The sequence below is a fragment of the Ranitomeya imitator genome, chromosome 7 (genome assembly GCF_032444005.1).
Source record: "Ranitomeya imitator isolate aRanImi1 chromosome 7, aRanImi1.pri, whole genome shotgun sequence".
Lineage (NCBI taxonomy): Eukaryota > Metazoa > Chordata > Amphibia > Anura > Dendrobatidae > Ranitomeya > Ranitomeya imitator.
In genome coordinates this window covers 132,916,651-132,939,551 of record NC_091288.1, presented here as the reverse complement: position 1 = coordinate 132,939,551, position 22,901 = coordinate 132,916,651, and the positions used below count along the sequence as shown (strand labels likewise).

The following is a 22,901-nucleotide window of genomic DNA, read 5'->3' as shown; positions in this document are numbered from 1 at the left end:
TAACTCATTCCGTTACTGCCACTATTAACCCTGTGTGACCAAGGTTTTACTATTGATGCTGCCTATGCAGCGTCAATAGTAAAAAGATCTAATGTTAAAAATAATTTTAAAAAAATTAAAAATCATCATATACTCACCCTCCGGCGCCTTTCCCGCTCCTCGCGTATCTCCAGTGACCGCTCCAGCAAGGTGGCAGGTTCCGGTGCTAACGATGGTATGCGACAAGCACCTTCCATGATGTCACGGTCATGAGTGATAACTGGATTGTGGGGCTATGGGGGGGGGGAGCTGCATTACATTCTATGAGGGCTGTGCTGCATTCTATGGGGGCTGTGCTGTATTACATTCTATGGGGGCTGTGCCACGTAGTATATTGCCCAGCTACTTAGTATATTGCCCAGCCACGTATGTTACAGGATAAAAAAAAATAAAAAATAAACATACTCCCCTTCAGATCCGAGGGCCCCTTGTAGTTCTGTCGCCTGTTCGCCAGCGTCCGGTTCCAGGGTATGATGACGTCGCGGTCACATGACCGTGACGTCATGGCTGGTCCTTCTCGCGCAGGACCTGTGATGACGTCGCGGTCATGTGACCATGACGTCATGGAAGGTCCTTGTCGCATACCATTTTTAGCACCGGAGGAGCGGGAAAGGCGCCGGAGGGTGAGAATATGATGATTTTCTCCAGTCACCTTCCACGACAGCGGTACTGGAGGATGTCTCCCCGCCCTAATGGGGGACAGGAAACACAAAGAGGTTAAATACCCTCCCCTTCTTGCCACCTCCAGTGTTTTTCCTGTCCCCTATTGGGGCATGAAGAGGTCCTGCGGTAGTGCTGCCGTGGCCGGCGATCGGAGCACTCAGGTCTTACCTAGCCGGGCAGCCTGGGTCGGGATGTGTCTCCTCCCTGCGGCGCTGCTCCCGTCTCCCCACATGGTGCGGACTCGGGACCCTATCTCCGCTCCTCCCGCGCTCCTTCGGGAGTAAAGCGGAGCGGTGTGGTGCGGCCGGGGTCCCCGCGCGGCTCCCCGGCATTTCCTCCTCTCCTCATGGCCGGAAACAGTGGACGCGCGAACCAGAAGTACCCGAACTTCCGGTTCTCGGCATGTGCGTTCCAGCGGTGGAACGCACGCACGTCGGACTGCAGTTTCTGTTGGCGGCATAGCGGTCTTTCTCCTACGCCTGGGACCGGGAGGAGGAGCACAACATTGGACGCAGCTTCCACGGTATTTAACCCTGGTAGTCACCTCCAGGTAAGGCCCCCTGTCTGACTGACTGGACTACAGTACTGACTGACCATGGAGGGTGACAGATCCGTCTCTGCTTCTGCCGAGCCCTGCGTCCTCCCTCCTACCGTGAGTAGTGGGTTAAGGTCCCTCTATCCCTGTATTCCTTAGGGTGCCATATACTTAGTCCCCTTCTCTCTCTTTTTTTAGGGAGACAAGGCCTCTGCTCCTAGGAAGGACAGATCTTCCAAGACAAAAACGGAAGATCGTAAATGTGGTGTTTGTGCAGCAAAGCTACCTTCTTCTTACAAGAAGAGACTATGCCAGCCCTGCACCGATGAAATAATTCGCTCGGAACAGCCATCCTTGTTTGAGAGCATTAAATCCCTCATTAAACAGGAAGTGCAATCCTCGGTATCGGCCCTTTCCCAGTCTCTGTTACCACCACCGCCTCCTCCTCCTAAAAAAAGGAAGACGGCGGCGGTTACTTCTGATTCAGATTCTGGTGAAGTTCATTCCTCCGGCTCGGAGGATTTGTGGGAGAATGAGGGCTCCACTTCCACCCCCAGAGAGGAGAGTAAAAAATATTATTTTTCCTCAGAGGACATACAGGAGTTAATCAGTATGGTCAGGGGGACAATGGGTGTCGGAAGAGGAGGAGGAGAAGCCATCGGTGCAGGATGAGATGTTCGGTGGGTTGAAACCTAAAAAATTAAAAGGGTTCCCTATACATGAGAATGTACAGAGTCTCATCCTTCATGAATGGGAATCACCTGAAAAAGGTCTTTCTGTTCCCTCTGAGCTTAAAAATCGTTTTTCTCTCGATGGAGATGTCTCTCTGTGGGATACCCCTAAGGTAGACGTGCAGGTCTCTAGAGTGTCAAAAAAGACAACTCTCCCTTTCGAGGATTCTTCCCAACTCAGAGACCCTATGGACCGCAAAATGGAGAGTTTACTAAGAAGATCGTGGGAGACTTCTACCAATCTCCTTAAAACTAACATTGCGTCCACCTGCGTGGCTAGATCCCTATTTCGTTGGCTCCGCACGCTGGAAGACCACCTTACCCAGGGAACATCTAGGGAAATAATCTTAGATTCTCTCCCGCTTCTCCAGAAAGCTACGGGCTTCCTGGCCGATGCCTCGGCAGAGTCCGTAAGAGTGGCTGCCAAATCAGCAGTTCTCTCTAACTCAGCCAGAAGAGCTCTATGGCTCAAGTCTTGGAGTGGGGATATAACGTCCAAAACAAAACTATGTGCCATTCCCTTTCAGGGCCGCTATCTGTTCGGGCAGGCCCTGGATGATATTCTGGATAAAGCAACGGACAAAAAGAAAGCGCTTCCGGAACAGAGAAATCCGAAGAAACGTTTTTTTCGTCCCTCAAAAGAGCAACCCTTCCAACGGGAATTCAAAGGGAAAGGCAAATCAGGACGCTGGAGCTATCCTAAAGGGGGGAAAGGTAGGAACATCCTAGTTCCCCAGTCCCAGCAGGCCCCAGAAAAGCAGTGACTACGCCCAGGGCGTTGGGGGGCGTCTCTCGAACTTTATCAACCAGTGGAGGTCCATTTCGTCGAACCAGTGGGTACTCGACACTATTCAGAATGGACTAAAATTAGAGTTCGAGAGCCCTCCCCCTCATCACTTGAGGATAACCTCATTGCAGAGTCTCAGCCCTCAGGGCGCATTCCTTTCCGGCCTACAGAACTTACTCCAGGAAGGAGTAATTTCCCCAGTACCTCAGCAAGAAATTGGCAGAGGACACTAGTCTCACCTGTTTCTGATCAAGAAGCCTTCGGGGAAGCACCGAATAATAATCAACTTGAAGCCCCTGAATCAAGTAATAACCTACAGGAGGTTCAAGATGGAGTCGGTCAAGACAGCGATCCCTCTGATAGGACAGGACTGGGCGATGGCTACAGTAGATTTGAGGGACGCTTATTACCACGTCCCAATCCATCCAGAATTCCGGAAGTTCCTAAGATTTGCAATATCTCAGGATCGGGAGATAGTACACTATCAGTTCAACTCCCTTCCCTTCGGAATCGCCTCAGCACCCAGAGTCTTTACAAAAATCATGGCAGAAGCCATTATATTCATCCGTCTTCAGGGGATCTGCATGGTACCCTATCTAGACGATCTTCTCAATGTCGCTCCCTCAGTCTCCCGCCTCAGTGCCGACTTAACAAGGTCTCTAGAAATCCTAAAATCATTGGGTTGGATCCCAAATCTAGAAAAATCGGACCTTCATCCCTCCAGGAGGAAGAAATTCCTAGGAGTTCTTCTGGACTCGGAGGCGAGGAAATCCTTTCTGCCCAGAGAACGTCAACTCGATCTGGTACAGAAGATAACAGCATTCAGAACCCTGAAGGCTCCTACTCTACGACATTCCATGTCTGTGCTGGGATCTCTAACATCTTGTATCCAGATGGTACCTTGGGCACAAGCCCACACGAGAATCCTCCAAACCCATGTCCTATCATCCTGGGACGGTCAGCAGAGTTCTCTCTCCAAGAGAGTTTGCCTTCCCAATCATGTCAAGACATCCCTGGCATGGTGGCTACGGGTTCGAAACCTCCAAAAGGGGGTCAGTTGGGATCAGATCCCACTAAAGACACTAACATCGGATGCCAGTCAAAGGGGATGGGGAGCTATAGTCGAGGGAACCCATTTCCAGGGCACCTGGGCCCCAGACATCAGAGCAAGCTCTTCAAACTTCAGAGAACTGAAAGCGGTAGAAGAAGCATTAAGAGCTGCATCCTCCCTTGTTCAAGGACACCATGTCAGAATATATTCCGACAACATGACCACGGTAGCATACCTTCGTCATCAAGGAGGCACAAGATTCAGGAAACTAAAGACCTTAGCCTCAAACATTTTTTTCTGGGCAGAGAGACACGTTCTCTCTATCTCAGCAATTCACCTGAAGGGGTCAGCCAATACCCAGGCAGATTTCTTGAGCAGAAGGGATGTGCATCCAGGAGAATGGTGTCTGGACCAGGAGGTCTTTCTCTCCCTGATTTCCAGATGGGGGATCCCAGAGGTGGACCTTTTTGCCAACAGTCAAAATGCCAAGCTGAGAACTTATTTCTCCTTAAATATGACAGACAGAGCACTGGGCATGGATGCGTTCTCTCACCCGTGGAGGTTCAACCTTGTTTATGCATTCCCTCCGATCCCATTGATATCGAAAACTCTACAGAAGATCCGATCGGAACGAGTTACGGCGATTTTGATCGCGCCAACATGGCCAGGGAGGAGTTGGTACAGCGCCCTGTTAGACATGGCTCAGGAAGGTCCAGTGTGTCTACCTCAGAAGGAAAATCTTCTTCGTCAGGGTCCATTGCTGCATCCAAACCTGCACAGATTGAATCTTTCGGCATGGCTTCTGAGGCCGAGATACTAAAGGCAAGGGGTCTCTCAGATGGAGTAATTCATACTCTCCAGAACAGTAGAAAACCCATAACAAATGCCATTTATGCCAAAATCTGGAAGAGGTTTTCATCGTGGTATCTTCCAGATATTCCTGACCCATTTCATCCAAATATTGCCAAAATTCTGGACTTCTTGCAAAAAGGTCTAGAGTTGGGTCTTAAGCCTAACACCTTAAAGGTACAAATTTCAGCACTTAGCTCCTATTTCGATCAGGATCTAGCCAAACATCGGTGGATCAGGCGCTTTGTTACTTCAGCAACTAGAATCCGTCCCAGAGTTCTCAACAATACTCCTCCTTGGGACCTTAATCTGGTCCTTAAGAGTCTAACTCGAGATCCTTTTGAACCTTTATCTCAGATTTCATTAAAGGTTCTTACCCTAAAAACGGTCTTTTTAGTGGATATTACCTCTGCCAGACGGATAGGGGAACTACATGCCCTATCCATACAGGAGCCTTACTTGAGGGTAACATCTGATAGTATAATCCTGCGTCTAGATCCTACCTTCCTACCTAAAGTAACATCAGACTTTCATAGAGGTCAGGACATAGTGTTGCCCTCATTCTACCCAGATCCTTCTAATGTGAGGGAAGAGTCCTTCCACACTCTGGATGTCCGCAGAGTGGTTTTACATTATCTTTCACAAACAGAGAGTTGGAGGATTGACCAAAATCTCTTCATTCAACTCTCCGGGAAGAACAAAGGCAGAAAGGCTACGAAAAATACTATCGCCAACTGGATTAAACAAGCCATATCTCTGGCATACTCATCCCAGAATCTACCACTTCCTCCATCACTGAAGGCCCATTCTACACGGTCGGTGTCAACATCATGGGCAGAGAGGGGTAACGCTTCTACGGAGCAGATTTGCAGAGCTGCCACCTGGTCATCAGTACATACGTTCACCAGGCACTACAGGCTTGATTTCAACTGGGATTTAACTTTCGGCAGAACAGTTCTGCAGGCGGTTGTCCCCCCCCTAGAAATTATCTGTTGGTACTACTCCAGTACCGCTGTCGTGGAAGGTGACTGGAGAAAATAGAATTATTCTTACCGTTAATTCGGTTTCTAGGAACCTTCCACGACAGCACTAATTTCCCTCCCTATCTGATGATTTTATTGGATGATTCCTGCACTTAAGTGGTAACTATACATACTACTGTGTCCAGAAAAAACACTGGAGGTGGCAGGAAGGGGAGGGTATTTAACCTCTTTGTGTTTCCTGTCCCCCATTAGGGCGGGGAGACATCCTCCAGTACCGCTGTCGTGGAAGGTTCCTAGAAACCGAATTAACGGTAAGAATAATTCTATTTTTTATTTTTTTTTATTATTTTTAACATTAGATCTTTTTACTATTGACGCTGCATAGGCAGCATCAGTAGTAAAAACTTGGTCACACAGGGTTAATAGCGGCGGTAATGGAGTGAGTTACCCGCGGCATAACGCGGTCCGTTATCGCTGGCATTAACCCTGTGTGAGCGGTGACTGCGGGTGTATGGAGCGGTCGCTGAGTGCAGGGGAGTAGGGAGGGACTAATCAGACTGTGGCCGTCGCTGATTGGTCACGGCAGCCATAACAGGCAGCTGGTGAGACCAATCAGCGACTTGGATTCCATGACAGACAGAGGCCTCGACCAATGAATATCTGTGACAGACAGAAAGACGGAAGTGACCCTTAGACAATTATATAGTAGATTGTATCTTACCGTTATTCGGTTCTTTAGGACGTAGAACTGGGGATTTATTCTGACGGATTATAGGCTGAACTGGATGGACAAACGTCTTTTTTTTCTTGCTAATTATGTTATTATATAATTTAAATCTGGCATTGGTTGCTACACACTAAGGCTACGTTCACATTTGCGGCTTTGGACGCAACGGCGTCGCCGCAAAACAACGCACGCGTCATGCTTCCCTATCTTTAACATTGGGGACGCATGTGCGTTCGTTTTCATGCGTTTCGGTGCGTTTTGCGACGCATGCGTCCTTTCGACGCACCTGGCAGTGCGTTGCAAATGCAACATGTTGCATTTTTTCTGCGTCCAAAATTTTTAAAAAACGCTTGCGTCGCACTTGCGTTGTATTTGCGTCGTCGAAGCAAATTGAAGTGTATTGGCAACGCAGAAGACGCAAGCACTTGTGTTGTTGTGCGTTGTAGGACGCATGCGTTCTTTACTTTAAAAAAAAAAAAAAATGAAAAGACCCTATATAGTAAAAAAGGGTTGAACGCATGCGTCAAAAATGCATGCGTTCTACTTGCCTCTTTCGTGCGTTGCGTCCACGACGCTGCGTCCAAAGCCACAAATGTGAACGTAGCCTTAATGAAGCTGTTCCCTGCTGCTCCATTTCCCTGTGTTTTCTTCCAGCTACTCCCTGAGTTGTTATCTTCTGGTCAGTGGATGTGACTTGTCAGACTGCCACCGATTTCATACTGATGACACCTCTCGTATGACCACATTACATAAAGGCATAACAAAATTGATGTAATGCTGGTGGATGTGGATCAACAGTGCTACAGGCGGGAGTTACTCTGGAGGGGTGTAACTAAGTGACTACCTGGTATTCACTAGAGAATCTAATGGTGAGGATGAGGATAAACTTGGCTACAAGCAGTCACCATGTACCACTCCAGGGCAGTCCCCGGGTCTGCAACATGTGGCTGTAAGGGTCAGACACTGGTATGAGGTGAAGGATTACAAAGTCAAAGATATGGTCAGATAATTTGGGGGCAGAGCAGGCAGCACATGATCGGAGTATGAAGCCGAGCTCAAGACCGGAGAGATCAGACGGTACGGGTATACAATCAGGGTTGATATTGGGAGAGACAAAACAAATATGCACCCACAGGATCCAGAGACAAACAACTGGAAACCAGCGATCAGGCAAGGAGTGGTGGTAGGAGCTGCCTAGTAAAACTGCTGTTGGGGAAGCAGAGTTGCGAGTGCAGTCAATAGAGCGACGCAGAGAAGGCGTGCTAAACCCCGGAGTAAGAAATTATAAATTTGCTTCTCTTATTAAAGGGGTGTGCTTATCTTCTGACATCAGGATCACACTGCTCCCCTGACTTCTGACTTCCTCCTTGACAAGGGCTCCTCAACATCGACATTTGAGACCAGTATTCATATTGCTTTGAATGGATCCCCTGTTTCTTACCAATTTAAAATTGGAATGCAAGTAATAAGTAGGGGACAGATGTGAGGGGGATGATTTTTAACTCAAAAGTACCCTTAATCTTCATGAATAAGAGGCTTATAGTTTATCCCCCCAACACCGATACAAGATCTGCAGATGACATGGACAGCGTTACAAGAGAAATGGTGGAGATTCGTAAGGGTACTTTTTTTTTAGGATTTTTTTTTATAGCCTGTTTGCTTTTTTTAAGAGATGAAAAACAGGGTGGGGTCTGAGTTATAAGTAATATGTGTTCTATTTTTAGGTTCGGAGCTATGCGAAAATGGAAAGTTGCATTAATCCAACTGATCTGTCAGATGAAATCCTGCTGCAAATTTTAAGCTACATTCCATGCACAGATCTGATACTTAATGTGAAGAATACATGTCATAAATTTGCAGCATTATGTCTTGACAAGAGCCTGACCAACAGTGTGGTTCTCCATAAGCAATATCAGGTAGGTTCTTTCAATTGCTAAAATCTGAATGGAGAATGCATAGGTTGGTCACATCACACGGTACTTGTATGCAAGAAATTAAACCTGTCCAGTTTTCATTCCTATGCTGGATCTGACTTGCATTAGTCTTTTTGGTGGTGATATCAATTTATCTGGTGTGGGAAATTAAAGTGCACTCAGTGGTAAAAACAAGTTAACATTGTAGTTATTAATATTAATGGTTAACAAAAATAAAATTAAATGATGTTACAAAGCAAGCTTTTGAGACTTATTAGACTATATGCACACGTTGTGGATTTTGATGCTTTTCCGCAGCGTTGTTGGACGCACGGAATTGCAGAAAATCCGTAGTGTAGTGCACAAACAATAATAGTCAATGGGAAATTGACAATTGGTGTGCACATGCTGCAGAAAAAAAGCTTGCAGATTTGAGGAGTTTTATTTTCCACAGCATGTTGACGATTTTGTGGATCTGCAGCGTTTCTGCACCCATTGACTTCCATTGATTGGTGGGTGGGGGGTCTGCGGGGGGTGTGGGCATGTGTGTAGTCGGTGAGGGTGTGTGAGCCAGCAGGGGGTCTGCGGTGTAGGTGTGTGGTCTGTAGGGGGTGTGGACGGGAGGGGGGGTCTCCGTATGTGTGTGTGTGTGTGTGTGTGTGTGTGGCCGGGAGGAGGTATGGGCGGGCATGGATGTGTGCTTGGGGGTGTGTGTGTGTCTATAGGCAGGCATTGTCCGATGGAACTACTACACCCATCCGGCTATGCTACAGTGACAGGCAATTGTGTTCAAGTGTAAAAAAACAAAAACACATGTACACATACACTACATACTCCCCATACAGCTAATCCCAGACGCTCTCAATCTCCTGTAAAAAAAAAAAAAAAAAAAAAAAAAAAAAAAAGCAACAGTATACTCCCTGTTCCGATGTAATCCATTTAGTCCCACGACTATCTCCCATGGAGAGCTGTCACATCAGGAGATTTGACCGCTCTCCAGGGGCTCTGGTGATAAAATGATGGCAGGTATCCTCCTGCACTTTTTCACTCCGCTGTTAGAGATTGCTATCACTTGCGGCCCCGCTGCGTGGGAAAATTCTCACGCAGCAGTGCCGTAAAGTGAGAGCCTGAACTCCATTGAACCCCGCTGTGATAACACTGCAGGAGCCATTGTCTTCTGTCAGTGTGTCACTGGAGGCCCAGTAGAACGGTCATATCTCCTGATGTGACTGCTTTATAGGGGAGATCGTCATGGGATAGTCGTTATTAAATGGACTACATCAGACCAGGAAGTGTTTGTTTTAGTTTATTTTATTTTTATTGCAGGAGATTGAAGGCGTCGCAGGAATTAGGCGCACAATAAAGATGGCAAACTGTGTAGTGTTTTATTTAATTAAAATACTTTATGCTGGCTATTTAACCCTTTCACAATGGTAGGATTAGTAATGGATAGGTGTCTTATTGACACCTCTCCATTAGTAAGAAGGCTTGATGTCTCCTTAAAATACAAAGGTGACATCAACTCCACAAATATTACCCCATATGTCACCACTACAGGGCAGTGGGAAGAGAGAGGCTGAGTGCCGAAATTGGCGCATCTTATAGATGCGCCATATCTATGAGCTGGTGTTTGTTGCCAGGGATGGGGGGGGGCAGTATCCATGGCCCCTTCCTAGGCTATGCATATCAGCTTGCAGCTGTCTACATAGCCTTCTCTGGCTATTAATTATTTGGGAAGCCACATCGTTTTTTTTGGGGGGGTCCATCTATTTTAATAGCCAAATATAGCCAAAGGCTAAATATACAGCTCCGGACTGATATTCATAACCTGGGAAGATCCATGGGTATTAACCCCTTCCTAGGCTGTAAACATTGTCCCCCAGTCACTGGCTTTCCCTCTTTGGCGCAGAGAATTGCACGGGAGCCCGCACCATTTTTTCTTATCTTATTTTTTTTTAAATTAAGCAGATGTTGCGTTTAAAGGCTTGTTTCCACTAGCGAGATATATGTCCGAGTCTCGCATGTGGAAACGAAGCTCTGGTGCCGGCACTCCAGAGCGGAGCGTGCGGCTCCATGTGTTGCTATGCGGCCGCACGCTCTGCTCCGGAGCGTCGGCACCAGAGCTTCGTTTCCACATGCGAGACTCGGACGTATATCTCGCTAGTGGAAACAAGCCCTAAGGCCGAGGTCACACTTGTGACAAACTGACACGAGTCTCACACCTCAATACTCGGCACTGCCACCTGCACTTGGGACCGGAGTGTGTGGCTGCATGTATTTCTATGCATCTGAACGCTCCGGTCCCAAGTGGCGGCGGCAGTGCTGGGTATTGATGCGAGAGACTGGTACGAGTTTCTCCCAATTGTAACTCCGGCCTAACACAGATTTTGTGTTTCATTATTTAACTCTTTATGTACCATTTTATTATGTGTATTACTAAACATCGGGCTTGGTAGTTCGATCGATAATAGATAATATCTATCATTTATCTATTTATATATAGATCGATCTATCTGGTTGTGTAAACATTCTTCAATGGAGTAAATGAAGAAGTTGGACAAGAAATGACATCAATTCTTTTTTTTTTTTTTTTTTTTGTTAAGTAGATCTTTATTTAGCTTACAAAAACCCATACATATCCACATGAAAAAAAAAAGAATAAAAAACGCATAAAATCGGCACTGATTTTTACCTGCGTTTTCTGCCAAGAGATGCAAAATCTGCTCGGAAAATTCCACAGGCAAATCTGCAACATGTGCATATGCCCTTAGGTCTCTTCCTCAGACATGGTATAATAAAGTTTCTGAAGAAGCAGATATATGCACAAACAAATAGAGGTATGGCATAATAAATGGACATTTAAATAAACCAACCGAGCTCAGAGAATTAATCTTTAACCCCTTTTTGACTTTTGTCATAATATGTCCCTTTGCCCTGGCCTACCTGAACAGGAATGGATTATTAGGACATGGTGATCGTACACAGGGTGTGCGCACGTGATCACACCCGGATGTCAGCCGATTCTGACAGCTGACTCTCACCGCTCCTGGCACTTTGAACCCCACAAATGCTGTTGTCGAACACAATTGCAGCATTCCGGGAGGCGGCAGAGGGCTAGCCCTGCTTTGGGTCAGAGACCCCTGTGGCATGATGCAGGGTCCAGATTGTTTCCATGAGGACCCAATGTTGTCATGACGACCTCTTGTCTTCAGCTAGGAAGGTTGCTGATCATGCGCAGCCAGTGCAGAGCTGACAGTTTGTACAGCATGGGGATGCTGCTGCATCCCCATGCTATTGAAGCAATCAGCCTACAAGAATTGATAGTCCCATAGTGGGTCAAAGTAAAAAAGTTAAAGTAAAACTTTTTTTTTTTAATTGTAAAATTATTAAAAAAAAAAAATCAAATATATTAAATAACAGTAGATTACATCTATAAATATTTGTATGAAAAAAAATATAAGCAAAGTACAAATATTTAGTACCACCGCGATCGCAACAACCTGAACTGCAAAAACTATCCCACTAGTTAGTTATCCCCTTTAGTGAACACCTTAAAAAATAAAAAAGGCAAAAAACGATGCTTTATCATACCGCCTGATAAAAAGTGGAATAGAACGCTATCACCAAGGCGGATGGAATTCCAGAGGATTGGGGATATTTGGGTGAAATCTTGAAGGCGGTTGTGTGAGGAACGAATAAGTGTGGAGGAGAGTAGGAGGTCTTGGGAGGATCGAAGATTAAGTGAGGGAAGATATTGGGAGATTAGTTCAGAGATATAGGGAGAGGACAGGTTGTGGATGGCTTTGTAGATCAGTGTCAGTAGTTTGAACTGGATTCATTGCGGAATTGGGAGCCAAGGGAGGGATTTGCAAAGGGGTGAAACGGGAGGAAAGAGGTGGATTAGTTGGGCAGCAATGTTGAGGACAGACTAGAGTGGTGCAAGAGAGTTAGCGGGGAGGCCACAGAGCAGAGTGTTGCAGGAATCAAGGCGGGAGATGATGAGGGCATGCACAAGAGTTTTAGTAGATCGAGGGCTGAGTAAGGGACGGATTCTGGAAATATTTCAGAGTTGGAGTCGACAGGAGGTGGCGTGCAGTTTGATGGACAGAGCAGAGTCGAGAGTTACTCCAAGGCAGCGGATTACAGGTGCGGGAGAGAGCGTGATACAGTTTACCATAATCGATGGATTGGGTAGATTTGAGTGTCGTCCGCTTACTGGTGGTACTGGAAGCCATGGGACTTTGAGTTGTCCTAGGCCAAGGGTATAGATGGAAAAAAGTAGTGGCCCCAGGACAGAGCCTTGAGGGACTCCAACAGAGAGAGTGCAGGATGAAGAGGTAGTGTGGGAGTGGGAAGCGCTAAATGTGAGGTCGGACAGGTATAAGGCAATCCAGGACAGGGCAAGGTCTTTGATGCCAAGGGAAGAAAGAATCTGTAGCAGTAGGTCTGTTTAGTAGAGGCGAGGGCTAATTTGAAGGCAAGTGTAGCTTGATTGAAAGCAGTGAAGTCATCTGGCAGGCGTGTTTTCTTCCAACGCCGCTCTTCAACCCTGAATGCTTGTCAAAGTTTTTTGGTGAGATTGTTGTGCCAGGGTTGCCTATTGATTTGTCGCACTTTGCCATGCTTGAGGGGCGACTGAGTCTATGACTGATGTGAGTGTAGCATTATAGAAAGCGGTACAAATGGTACCAGTAAAAGCATCAACTTGTCCCACAAAAAAACAAGCTCTCACATGACTTTGTGGGTCAGAGTTTGGAAAAAATGTAGCTCTCAAAATATGGTGATGCAAATAAAAAAAAAAGCATCTTTTAGTGTGTGTGTGACAGCAGCCAAACATAAAAACACGATATCTGATATCGTTGTAATCGCACTGATCCGAAGCATAAAGTCGCCTAATCACTTATACAACATGAGGAACGGCGTAAAAATAAGTAAAACCAATTCTTCACCTGCTGTTGATTTTTATTTTTTTTATTTCTTTAAATTCTGCCTCCCAAAGTTCGCAGAAAGGCCCAACACCTATTTATCCTACGTTCTTCGCTGAGCGCTTGCACTGGGATTTTCGTGTAACATAGTAACATAGTAAGGCCGAAAAAAGACATTTGTCCATCCAGTTCAGCCTATATTCCATCATAATAAATACCCAGATCTACGTCCTTCTACAGAACCTAATAATTGTATGATACAATATTGTTCTGCTCCAGGAAGACATCCAGGCCTTTCTTGAACCCCTCGACTGAGTTCGCCATCACCACCTCCTCAGGCAAGCAATTCCAGATTCTCACTGCCCTAACAGTAAAGAATCCTCTTCTATGTTGGTGGAAAAACCTTCTCTCCTCCAGACGCAAAGAATGCCCCCTTGTGCCCGTCACCTTCCTTGGTATAAACAGATCCTCAGCGAGATATTTGTATTGTCCCCTTATATACTTATACATGGTTATTAGATCGCCCCTCAGTCGTCTTTTTTCTAGACTAAATAATCCTAATTTCGCTAATCTATCTGGGTATTGTAGTTCTCCCATCCCCTTTATTAATTTTGTTGCCCTCCTTTGTACTCTCTCTAGTTCCATTATATCCTTCCTGAGCACCGGTGCCCAAAACTGGACACAGTACTCCATGTGCGGTCTAACTAGGGATTTGTACAGAGGCAGTATAATGCTCTCATCATGTGTATCCAGACCTCTTTTAATGCACCCCATGATCCTGTTTGCCTTGGCAAAAAATGGGATTCAGACGGAGACTTTGGCAGAAGATTACCTATAATGAAGCAGATGGAGGCACTGAAGACGCTGTCTGACCTGTGATCTGGTGGTGTCCGTCTTTTTAGGATTACATAGAAGTGCCGTTTTACAGTTTTGTGCACTTCTGAAAAGGACACCACTGAACAGAGGCCAGACGGAGTCCAGAGTAACTCTGTTGCCTCATTATAGTGACTGGATCCCTCTGGGGTTTCATCTGAATTGCATCACTCAGAGATTTAGATGGAAAACCCAAAGTAAGAGCTCAGCGTAGAGAACCAGATAAATGTGATCCCAAACATTATGTAAAATAAAAATAAAAAGCTTCAACTCAATCCGCACAAAAGCAAGCCTCACTCAGGTTTGTTATTAGAAATATAGGAGCCTTCCACGTTACTTGTAGTACCAAGGCTGTAGAAATGCAGCTAATTCTGTGCTCCCAAATCCAAATGCCCCCTCCCTTCTGATCCCCACAGTGTACCACATATAATATCCACATGTTTGGCATTTCTGGAGCAATGAGAACCTGCTTAACTTAAGAGTGCATGTCTCCAGAATCACGGGCTGGGCATAACGTACTGGTGACTGCAACGTTGCTTCATACTGGTGACTGCAGCGGCAGTTTGCAATTTTCACTCGTACCTCCTCCCTCTTATGGGTGCAGCTCTACTTCTTTCACTTACAGTGCAGTGTATTGATGAGCTCAGTTGAGGCGAAAATCGGGTAATAGACAAATAAAAAAAAATTTAAACTTGACTTAGTCTTTTTCTTTTCGGCTATTAAAAATAGAGACATGGAAAAAATAAACTCTTCTGGTGAAGCCACATTCATAAAAGTCCCATCTGTCAAAATATAAAATTAACCTCAACATTAAGATCTGTGAAGAAAAATAAAACTTGAAGGCCTAGAAATGCTTTTTTCCACCTACCACATGCGCTTAAAAAACAAAAAAGTCAAAAGCAATCAAAACATCGTATGAACTCCCAAATAATATCTATAAACGCCTCTACAACTTCATCCACAGAAAAAAAAAAAGTAAAAAATGGCTCCACATGTTAAAATTTTTGTTTTACAAACCTCTGAATTTCTTTTATGGTTTTGACAAAAAAAACCTGTAGAGGTGATGAGTCTCGATGAGCATACTGACTCCCTGGGAATCTTCTTCACAGGTCATTTTTACCAACCCCCCCCCCCCCCCCGCACGCGCGCGCGCGCACACACACACACACACACACACACACACACACACACACACACACACACACACACACACACACGTGTGTCAGACTTGCATTATTTCCCACAGTTTCATCTGAAACTATGGATACTGGAAGCCTGTGCTAGCATTTCTTCTGCGGTGTTACTATCAGTGTGTCAAGAGTGGGAGAAGAGGGTTGCATTGACAATCCAACACAATGGGCAGCACTTTGGTTTCAAAATATTTTATTGAAATTTTAACAAACTAGCAAATCAAATGGGAGGGATGGAAAGTAGAGGGGGGGAGAGGGAGGGAGGGAGGAGAGGGAAAAGAGGGAAAGAAAATAAATAGAATAAAGTACAATCAAACATATTGTTGGTATCATTAGTACTTTAAGAGAAACACTAAACATCTTGGTGTATAACCAAGAAAGGAAATTAGAGCAATTTGGAAACATGGATCAAATTTATAACTTTATATTTATTGAATGGAGCATGAACTTGTCTGACTCTTCACGTAATCGGGGTAGGGAATATCTGATCCCATCTAGACCATTTTTTCGTGAATTTTGTAAATTGGTTATTTGATATTGCAAATTGAGATTCATGTGATCTGTGTTGGGAAATTCTTAGTATTATATCTTTTGTTGATGGAATGTGTTGACTCTTCCAATGGAATGCAATACTGTTTTTATATGTGTATATATGTGGATTATATTTATTTTCAGATTATGGTCTAGTTGTTCAAGCCCTAATGATAGTAGGGCAGTTTGAGGTCGTAAAGTGTAGGGAGCGTTGATGAGTTTGCTAAGAATATCATTGGAAATTTTTGTCCAGAGAGAATTTACCGTTGGGCAACTCCAGAAAACATGCATTATGTCACCTCTTTGGCCGCATCCTCTCCAACATTGGGAGGAATTTATGGATCTAATGTGTGCTAGTCTGCTTGGAGTGTAATACCATCGCGACAACACCTTAAAATGGGTTTCTTGGAGGGACATGGAGAGAGTTGATTGATAGGAAATGGTTATGGCCTCTTCCCAGTCTTCGATGTTATGTGAGTTTTTTTAGGTCTTGTTCCCATTTTATCATTGGAGGGCTTTTGGAGAGATTGAAGTCAAAATTAAAGTTATTGTAGATAAATTTATGACTCCAAAATATACGGTGTCCAATGTTGTTTAATAATTTAATTGATGATTCTGAGAGTTTTGGTTTATCCCCTATGAAAGACCCGATGTTCTTTTTGAGGATCAGGAATTCCATAAAGGAGGATGGGTGAATGCCAAACTTGTTTTTCAGGGTTTGAAAGCTCACAAATGTCTGACCCGTGTAAATGTCCCCTATTTTTTAATTTGAGTCTGCCCATAGCTTAGGCAGAGTTTGGTTGATTATAGAGTATACAAGTGAGATGGGCATTTCTTTTAAAATATCTGATTGTTTTAAGCCTTTTTTTTGATGGGATAATTTATGCCAAGCCTTAGCCACCGCCTGGAAGAGGGGGTGTGTTACAGAGTCTGGTAGGTTATCAAATAAAGCTTTGTAGATGATTGATCTTGGATGGCAATTACGATTTATTGCTATCTCTAAGTCCAGCCATACTGGAGGGTCTGAGTTTTGGAGCCAGTGTAAACTTTGTTTTATTAGTAGGGAGTAGTAGTGTGCTTTAAGATTTGGAATATTGATCCCTCCATTGATTTTCTTTTTGTAAAGGGTTTGTGTGGCTGTTCTTGGTTTCTTAGAATTCCAGATAAAAGCATTGATCTGTGCCTGTAGGTGGGTAAAGCCAATGTCTGAGATTGGTAAGGGTATACATCTGAGGATGTAAAGAAGTTTCGGTACAATGAATAACCCCATTGTAAGGGTTTTACCCCACCATGATAGTGTATTATCTCTATGAGCAATATTCTCTTTGTTTATTATCTCACTTAATAGTTTAAAGTTAGATTTTATTGTCCCTTTCATAGTCTTGTTTATTAAGATACCTAAATATGTAAACTCTTTCTCACACCAGTTCAATAAAGTTGAGTTTTTTATGACTTGAATTTGATCTTTGTTTAGGCCCATGGACAAGATATTGGACTTGGCTTCGTTTATTTTGAAATTTGAAAGTGAAGAGAATCTTTTAATATTTAATAGAGTCTCGGGGATTGAAATTTCTGGGTTTGATAAGGTTAATATTATGTCATCCGCAAATAATGTTATTTTGTGATGCCGTGTGTAGGGGGAGATACCTGTAATTTTATTGTTGGATCGAATCAGTTCGGCCAAGGGTTCTATGACTAGGTTGAACAGAATGGGTGAAAGGGGACACCCCTGTCTGGTGCCATTTTTGATACTGAAGGGACCTGAGATTTGGCAGTTACAGCAGATGCTGGCTCTAGGCTCTGAGTATAGGGCCATAATATGGGATACCATAGAATCGTCAAACCCAAATTTAGTTAGGCTTGCCCGCAGAAAGTCCCAGTCGACTCTGTCGAAAGCCTTCTCGGCGTCTAGTGATAGTAAGGCTAAGGGTATTTTGTTTTGCCTCGCCCAACTCATGATGTCAACGATCCTCCTAGTCGCATCTGCTGGTTGCCTTATTTTTATAAATCCCATCTGATCGTTGGGTATTAGTCTTGGTAGAATTAGACTAATCCTGTCCACCAAAATTTTGGAGTAGATCTTTATGTCTACGTTTATAAGGGAAATAGGTCTGAAGTTTTCCATGGCTTCAGGGTCTCCTTTAGATTTAGGAATTACCGATACTGTAGCCATCAACATCTCTGGGGGAAAAGAGCCTCCCTGGAAAATATAGTTAAAAACTTCAGCCAAATGTGGTGAGAGAACATTTGAGAAGGCTTTAAAGTAGGCGTTTGTGAACCCATCAGGGCCATTAGATTTGTGAAGACTGATTTCCTTGATTACACTCTCTATCTCAGCAGGTGTAATTGGGGCTTTAAGGGATATGAGTTCGTCTGGTGTTAAAGTGGGTAGATTAATTTGCGACAGGAATGTTTTGATTTTTGTCAATTTTATCTTTTTTATTTAAGGGGTCATTCTGTTTGGGATTGATATTATAGAGTTTTGAATAGAATTTTGAGAATTAATTCGCTATTTCTTGTGGGTGCGAGGTTTTACCCTTCCCATCCAATTTGTTGATTCTGCTAATCCTGTTGCTAATCCTTTTCTTTTTGATTTTGTTGGCCATAAACTTAGTTGGTCTATTGTTGGAAGTGTAATACTTATAGTTAGACACTTTCACAATGGCATCATATGGTGAGAATAATAACTCTCTAAGCTCAGCTCTCAGTTTAGTTAGTTCAGTCTGAAAACTTTGGGGGGGGGTGGTAAATTTTAGTGACTTGTTTTCCAATTCGCGAATTTTGTTTGATAAGTTCTGGATCTTTTTTCTTGACTCTTTTTTTTCTCCTTAGAGGCTATACCCATCATCACTCCCCTGATTACTGCCTTATGGGCACACCATTTATTGCAGGGGTTTGTCATGTCTGATTTATTGTCGTCAAAGTAATTAGAGATGGCTTTATGGATTGTTTGTTTATTTACTGGGTTATGCAAGATTTTTGCTCTACACCTCCAGAGTTTAGCGTTTAGTAGAGGGGGACCTATCATAATTTTCCCGGCGACTGGGGCATGATCAGAAATTGTTCTGTCACCAATTGAAATTCCTTTAAATTTGGTCAAGGAAAATATGTCAGTGAGAATCAAATCAATTCGTGAGGCTGTTTGGTGCACATCTGAAAAATGTGTGAACTCTCTGGAGTTTGAGTTAAGGCATCTGAAGGTGTCGAACACCTCGTTCTTGACCAACCATACATTAAGACAATCTGCACTTGGCCAATTTTTTGAAGATGAGTCTAGCTTGTTGTCTGGGGTAATGTTAAAATCACCCAACAGAAACAAATTCCCTCTCTTGACTTCTTCAATTTTCTTCATGACCTTGTTAAAAAAAGGGATCTGACCTATGTTTGGGGCATAGATGTTAGCGAATGTACATTCCTGGTCATTTATTTTACAGGTCAAGATGTGATATCGACCTCTTTTGTCTTTGTACTCGCCTAGTGCTTCGATTGGCTTAGAGCTGTCTACCATTGTTATTACACCTGCTTTCTTTTTTGTATTGCATGCCTCAAAAATGTGTTGAAATTTGTGGTGTGTGAAGTATGGATGGTTACCCTCAAGAAATTTAGATTCCTGAATGCATATATTAGCCTTAGATTTGATCAGTTCTTTCCAGAGGGCAAGCCGTTTCCTTGGATTGTTAAGACCCCTAACATTATAAGAAACTACGTTCAGCTCCATTGTTTTATATAAATAGCTGAAAGAAACACAGTAGTGAAGTTTGCTCAAAAGGGTAGGGTATTATAAACAGTTACAGCTATAACAATACTCAATACTCAACAATATAACCGACTTTCTGCAAAGAAAAGATAATTAACAATATGAAACAATTGCTCAGGTAGACCAGAAGAGCTACTACCACTTCTCAGCGGGAAACTCCCGTGGAGGGAAAAAAGAGATAACATCCTAAAAGCGGATAATCAGAACCAAACTTCCCCCATTTATAGTAATAAGACCTTTGGGAACAGTTTTGTCTCACTCTTTAGCGTTGGTGAAAGTTTCTTTTATCGAATGGATGAAGTCCATTCCTTCTCCAGGAGAATGAATTGGGATGGTTCGTCCTTTAAAGATCACCAACAGTCTTAAGGGAAAGCCCCATTTGTAGGGTATTTTTTCCTCTCTGAGAATAGAGGTAACTCTGCTGAACTCTTTTCGGCCTTCTAGTGTCTCTTTAGAGAGGTCCGGGAAAACTTTCAAATCCTTATACGGTTCAGGGAAGAATTTATTTTTTCTCAGGTAGTTTAGAATTTTTTCTTTAGTTTGGTAGAAGTGGATTCTCAAGATGGTGTCTCTTGGAACATCCGATGCAATTCTGGAGGGTCGAGGGAGTCTGTGTACCCTATCTATAATGAGGTCAGAAGGTGTCAAGTCTGGGATAGCTGTTTTGAAGATATCTTGAATGTGGTTTGAGAGATCTTCTTGGGTTATTGTTTCCGGTAGTCCTCTGATCTTTATATTATTTTGTCGCCCCCTGTCTTCGATGTCCGCCATTTTTACTCTCAACTTATGGACTTCCTCTGAAATATATTCCAGGTCAACTGACGATTCCGCAGCTCCTCTTTCTAATTTCTGGATCCTGTTCTCATGGTTTGTCAGTTGTTTTTCGACTTTGTCGCAAAATTTCACAAATTGTTCATTGGCGCTGTCGATTTTTTGGTTCTGCAGTTCAAATTTTTTATCTAGCATTATACCTATCTTGTCAAGGATATCTGCTGGGATATCTTGATTCTGCAGGTTTGTAGCAGACTGAGTTCTTTTAGGGCTCTCTCTTCTGGCTCTTTGTTTGTCTGGACTTTGGTTAGGGCTATAGTCATTTGAGGAGTCTTCTGATTCACATAGATCTTTTATGTCCTCATATTTTTCACCAGATGCTCCTGGCGTACTTCTTTTAGAAGAGAAAGTTGAGTCCATTTTGTCTGATAAGTTGGGATTTCCATCCATTTTTATTTTCCTATTTATTTCTGGACGATGATTTAAGTCTCTTGGAGGGGACCTAGATTTGACAGGACTGATAAGATTCGCTTGTTCCCTATGCGGTTTGTAACTGCTGTAGAGTTTATTCTGCTTTGCAGTACTTTGGGATTTTGGTGAGTATTGGTGTTGAGTTCCTCCTTTTGTTTTTGAAAAGCTCATAGTGACTGAACTTGATAGTTTGATTGTTGTAACATATAGACTGTTAATAATCTAATGTCTCTATCCACTTAGCCTGCAGTTGTCCTGCTCTCTGTGTTTTTCCACGAGCGGTATTGGACAGCTTCTCTAGTTAAACCCAGAGCTGTGTGAGATGTGTTCCTTGCTGCTTAGGGTACCGTCACACAGTGGCATTTTGATCGCTACGACTGCACGATCCGTGACACTCCAGCATCGTAACAATATCGCTCCAGCGTCGTAGACTGCTGTCACACTTTGCAATGTACGACGCTGGAGCGATAATTTCATGACGTATGTGCGATGTAGAAGCCGTTGTTTACTATGCGCACATCGTATACAATATCGTGCACACCTTTGTTACACCATGCGATCATGCCGCCACAGCGGGACAGTAGATGACGACAGAAAGTTTCAAACGATCTGCTACGACGTACGATTCTCAGCGGGGTCCCTGATCGCAGGAGCGTGTCAGACACAGCTAGATCGCTGGAACATCACAAATCGTGCCGTCGTAACGATCAAAATGCCACTGTGTGACGGTACCCTTAGGCAGGGTTTTGGCAGCACAGTGTGAGATAAACGTGTCTTCCCCAATGAGTATTACAGGTGGGGGCCGTCGTTTACACTCTGTCCCCAGGGGATTATATGATTTGAAACCGGGTTATCTGGTGTGGGAGCTGCCGCTGCTGCTGTACTTGTAGCTGCCTTAGTATGGCTCAGGGGCACTTATGTACGTGCCTGCAGGAGGGAGGGAGTCCTCTAACTGTGCGGTAGAGCTGAAGTGGATATAACTCAGAGGCGTCAGGGTCTGCAGCCGCAGCCGCGACGCTGCTTCTACTAAAGTATATGGGGTCAGCTCGTCGAGTGCACAGGGGGGGCCGTCACTTACACTCTGTCCCCAGAAGAGTATATGGTTTTGATACCGGGATAACCGGTGTGGGAGCCGCCGCTGTTGCTGTATTTGAAGCGGCCTTAGCGTGGCACTTATATACGTGCCTGCAGGAGGGAGAGAGACCTCCAACTGTGCGGTGGTGCTATAGTGGATAGAACGCAGAAGCATCAGAATCTGCAGCAGCAGGCACGATGCTGCTTCTACTGATGTATGTGAAGTCTGCGCTCCGAGTGCTGGGTCTGGGGGCTCTTACCTCCTGTGTACGGCGGCTCCGGCAATGTCTGCGGCTCCGTTCGGGTGCTCTCTGGATCCCTGGTGTCGCTCTGATGATGGGAGCCTTCCGGTAAAATAGCCTTAAAGAGGAAATTAATGTCCCGGCCTCTGTGTTGCACCAGCGTTATAGGCCTCAGCCCAGTTTAGGCTTCTAAAGTCCCCAAATTAGAAAATAAACGTCCAGAAAGGGGTTAAGCTGTGTCCTGGACCTTTCCCACACAGTTTAGGGGCTGGATGGCTTGATTAAAGTAGCTTATTAAGTTGGATTGGGATGTTTATCCCTAGAGCTCCAGAACCTACGTCCTCATGCTTCAGGCATAGGCCACGCCCCCCCAATGGGCAGCACTTTGAACACATTTTATAAGTGGTCATAAACTTGTAATAACTCATCAAAGAATAAAGTTACATTAAAACCAAGCATACCATTGTTTTTCTTGTGAAATTCTCAATTCCCATTTGAAAAAAATATAGTTGGATCCAAAATTGCTGCCATGGTCACCACCCATCTTGAAAAGTTTTCCCCCTCCCACATACTAATGTGCCACAAACAGGAAGTTGATATCACCAACCATTCCCATTTCATGTAGATGTATCCATACATAGATAGCGCACCCTGTATAAGCTGAGGTTTTCAGCCCATCTTTTTGGGGCTGAAAGTCCCCCTTTCGGCTTATACTCGAGTCATACCCAGGGGTGGGCGGGGGAGCGGGGGCTGTCTAATAATACCTACTCCAGGTGCAGTCCCTGCAGG

At 44.2% G+C, this 22,901-nt stretch overlaps 1 protein-coding gene across 5 annotated transcripts in view; it reads left to right on the top strand.

Annotated features, from left to right (window-relative positions):
* FBXL18 (F-box and leucine rich repeat protein 18) overlaps positions 1-22,901 on the top strand; it is a 218,573-nt gene that overhangs the window by 5,127 nt on the left and 190,545 nt on the right. For 4 of the 5 annotated variants that reach the window (XM_069733819.1, XM_069733821.1, XM_069733822.1 and 1 more), the window contains exon 2: positions 8,090-8,281. In XM_069733819.1, coding sequence (XP_069589920.1) covers positions 8,090-8,281 — 192 coding nt within the window. Of the gene's footprint in view, positions 1-6,951; positions 7,235-8,089; positions 8,282-22,901 lie in introns of those variants that run through there. The other variant, XM_069733820.1, reaches the window with a different exon arrangement.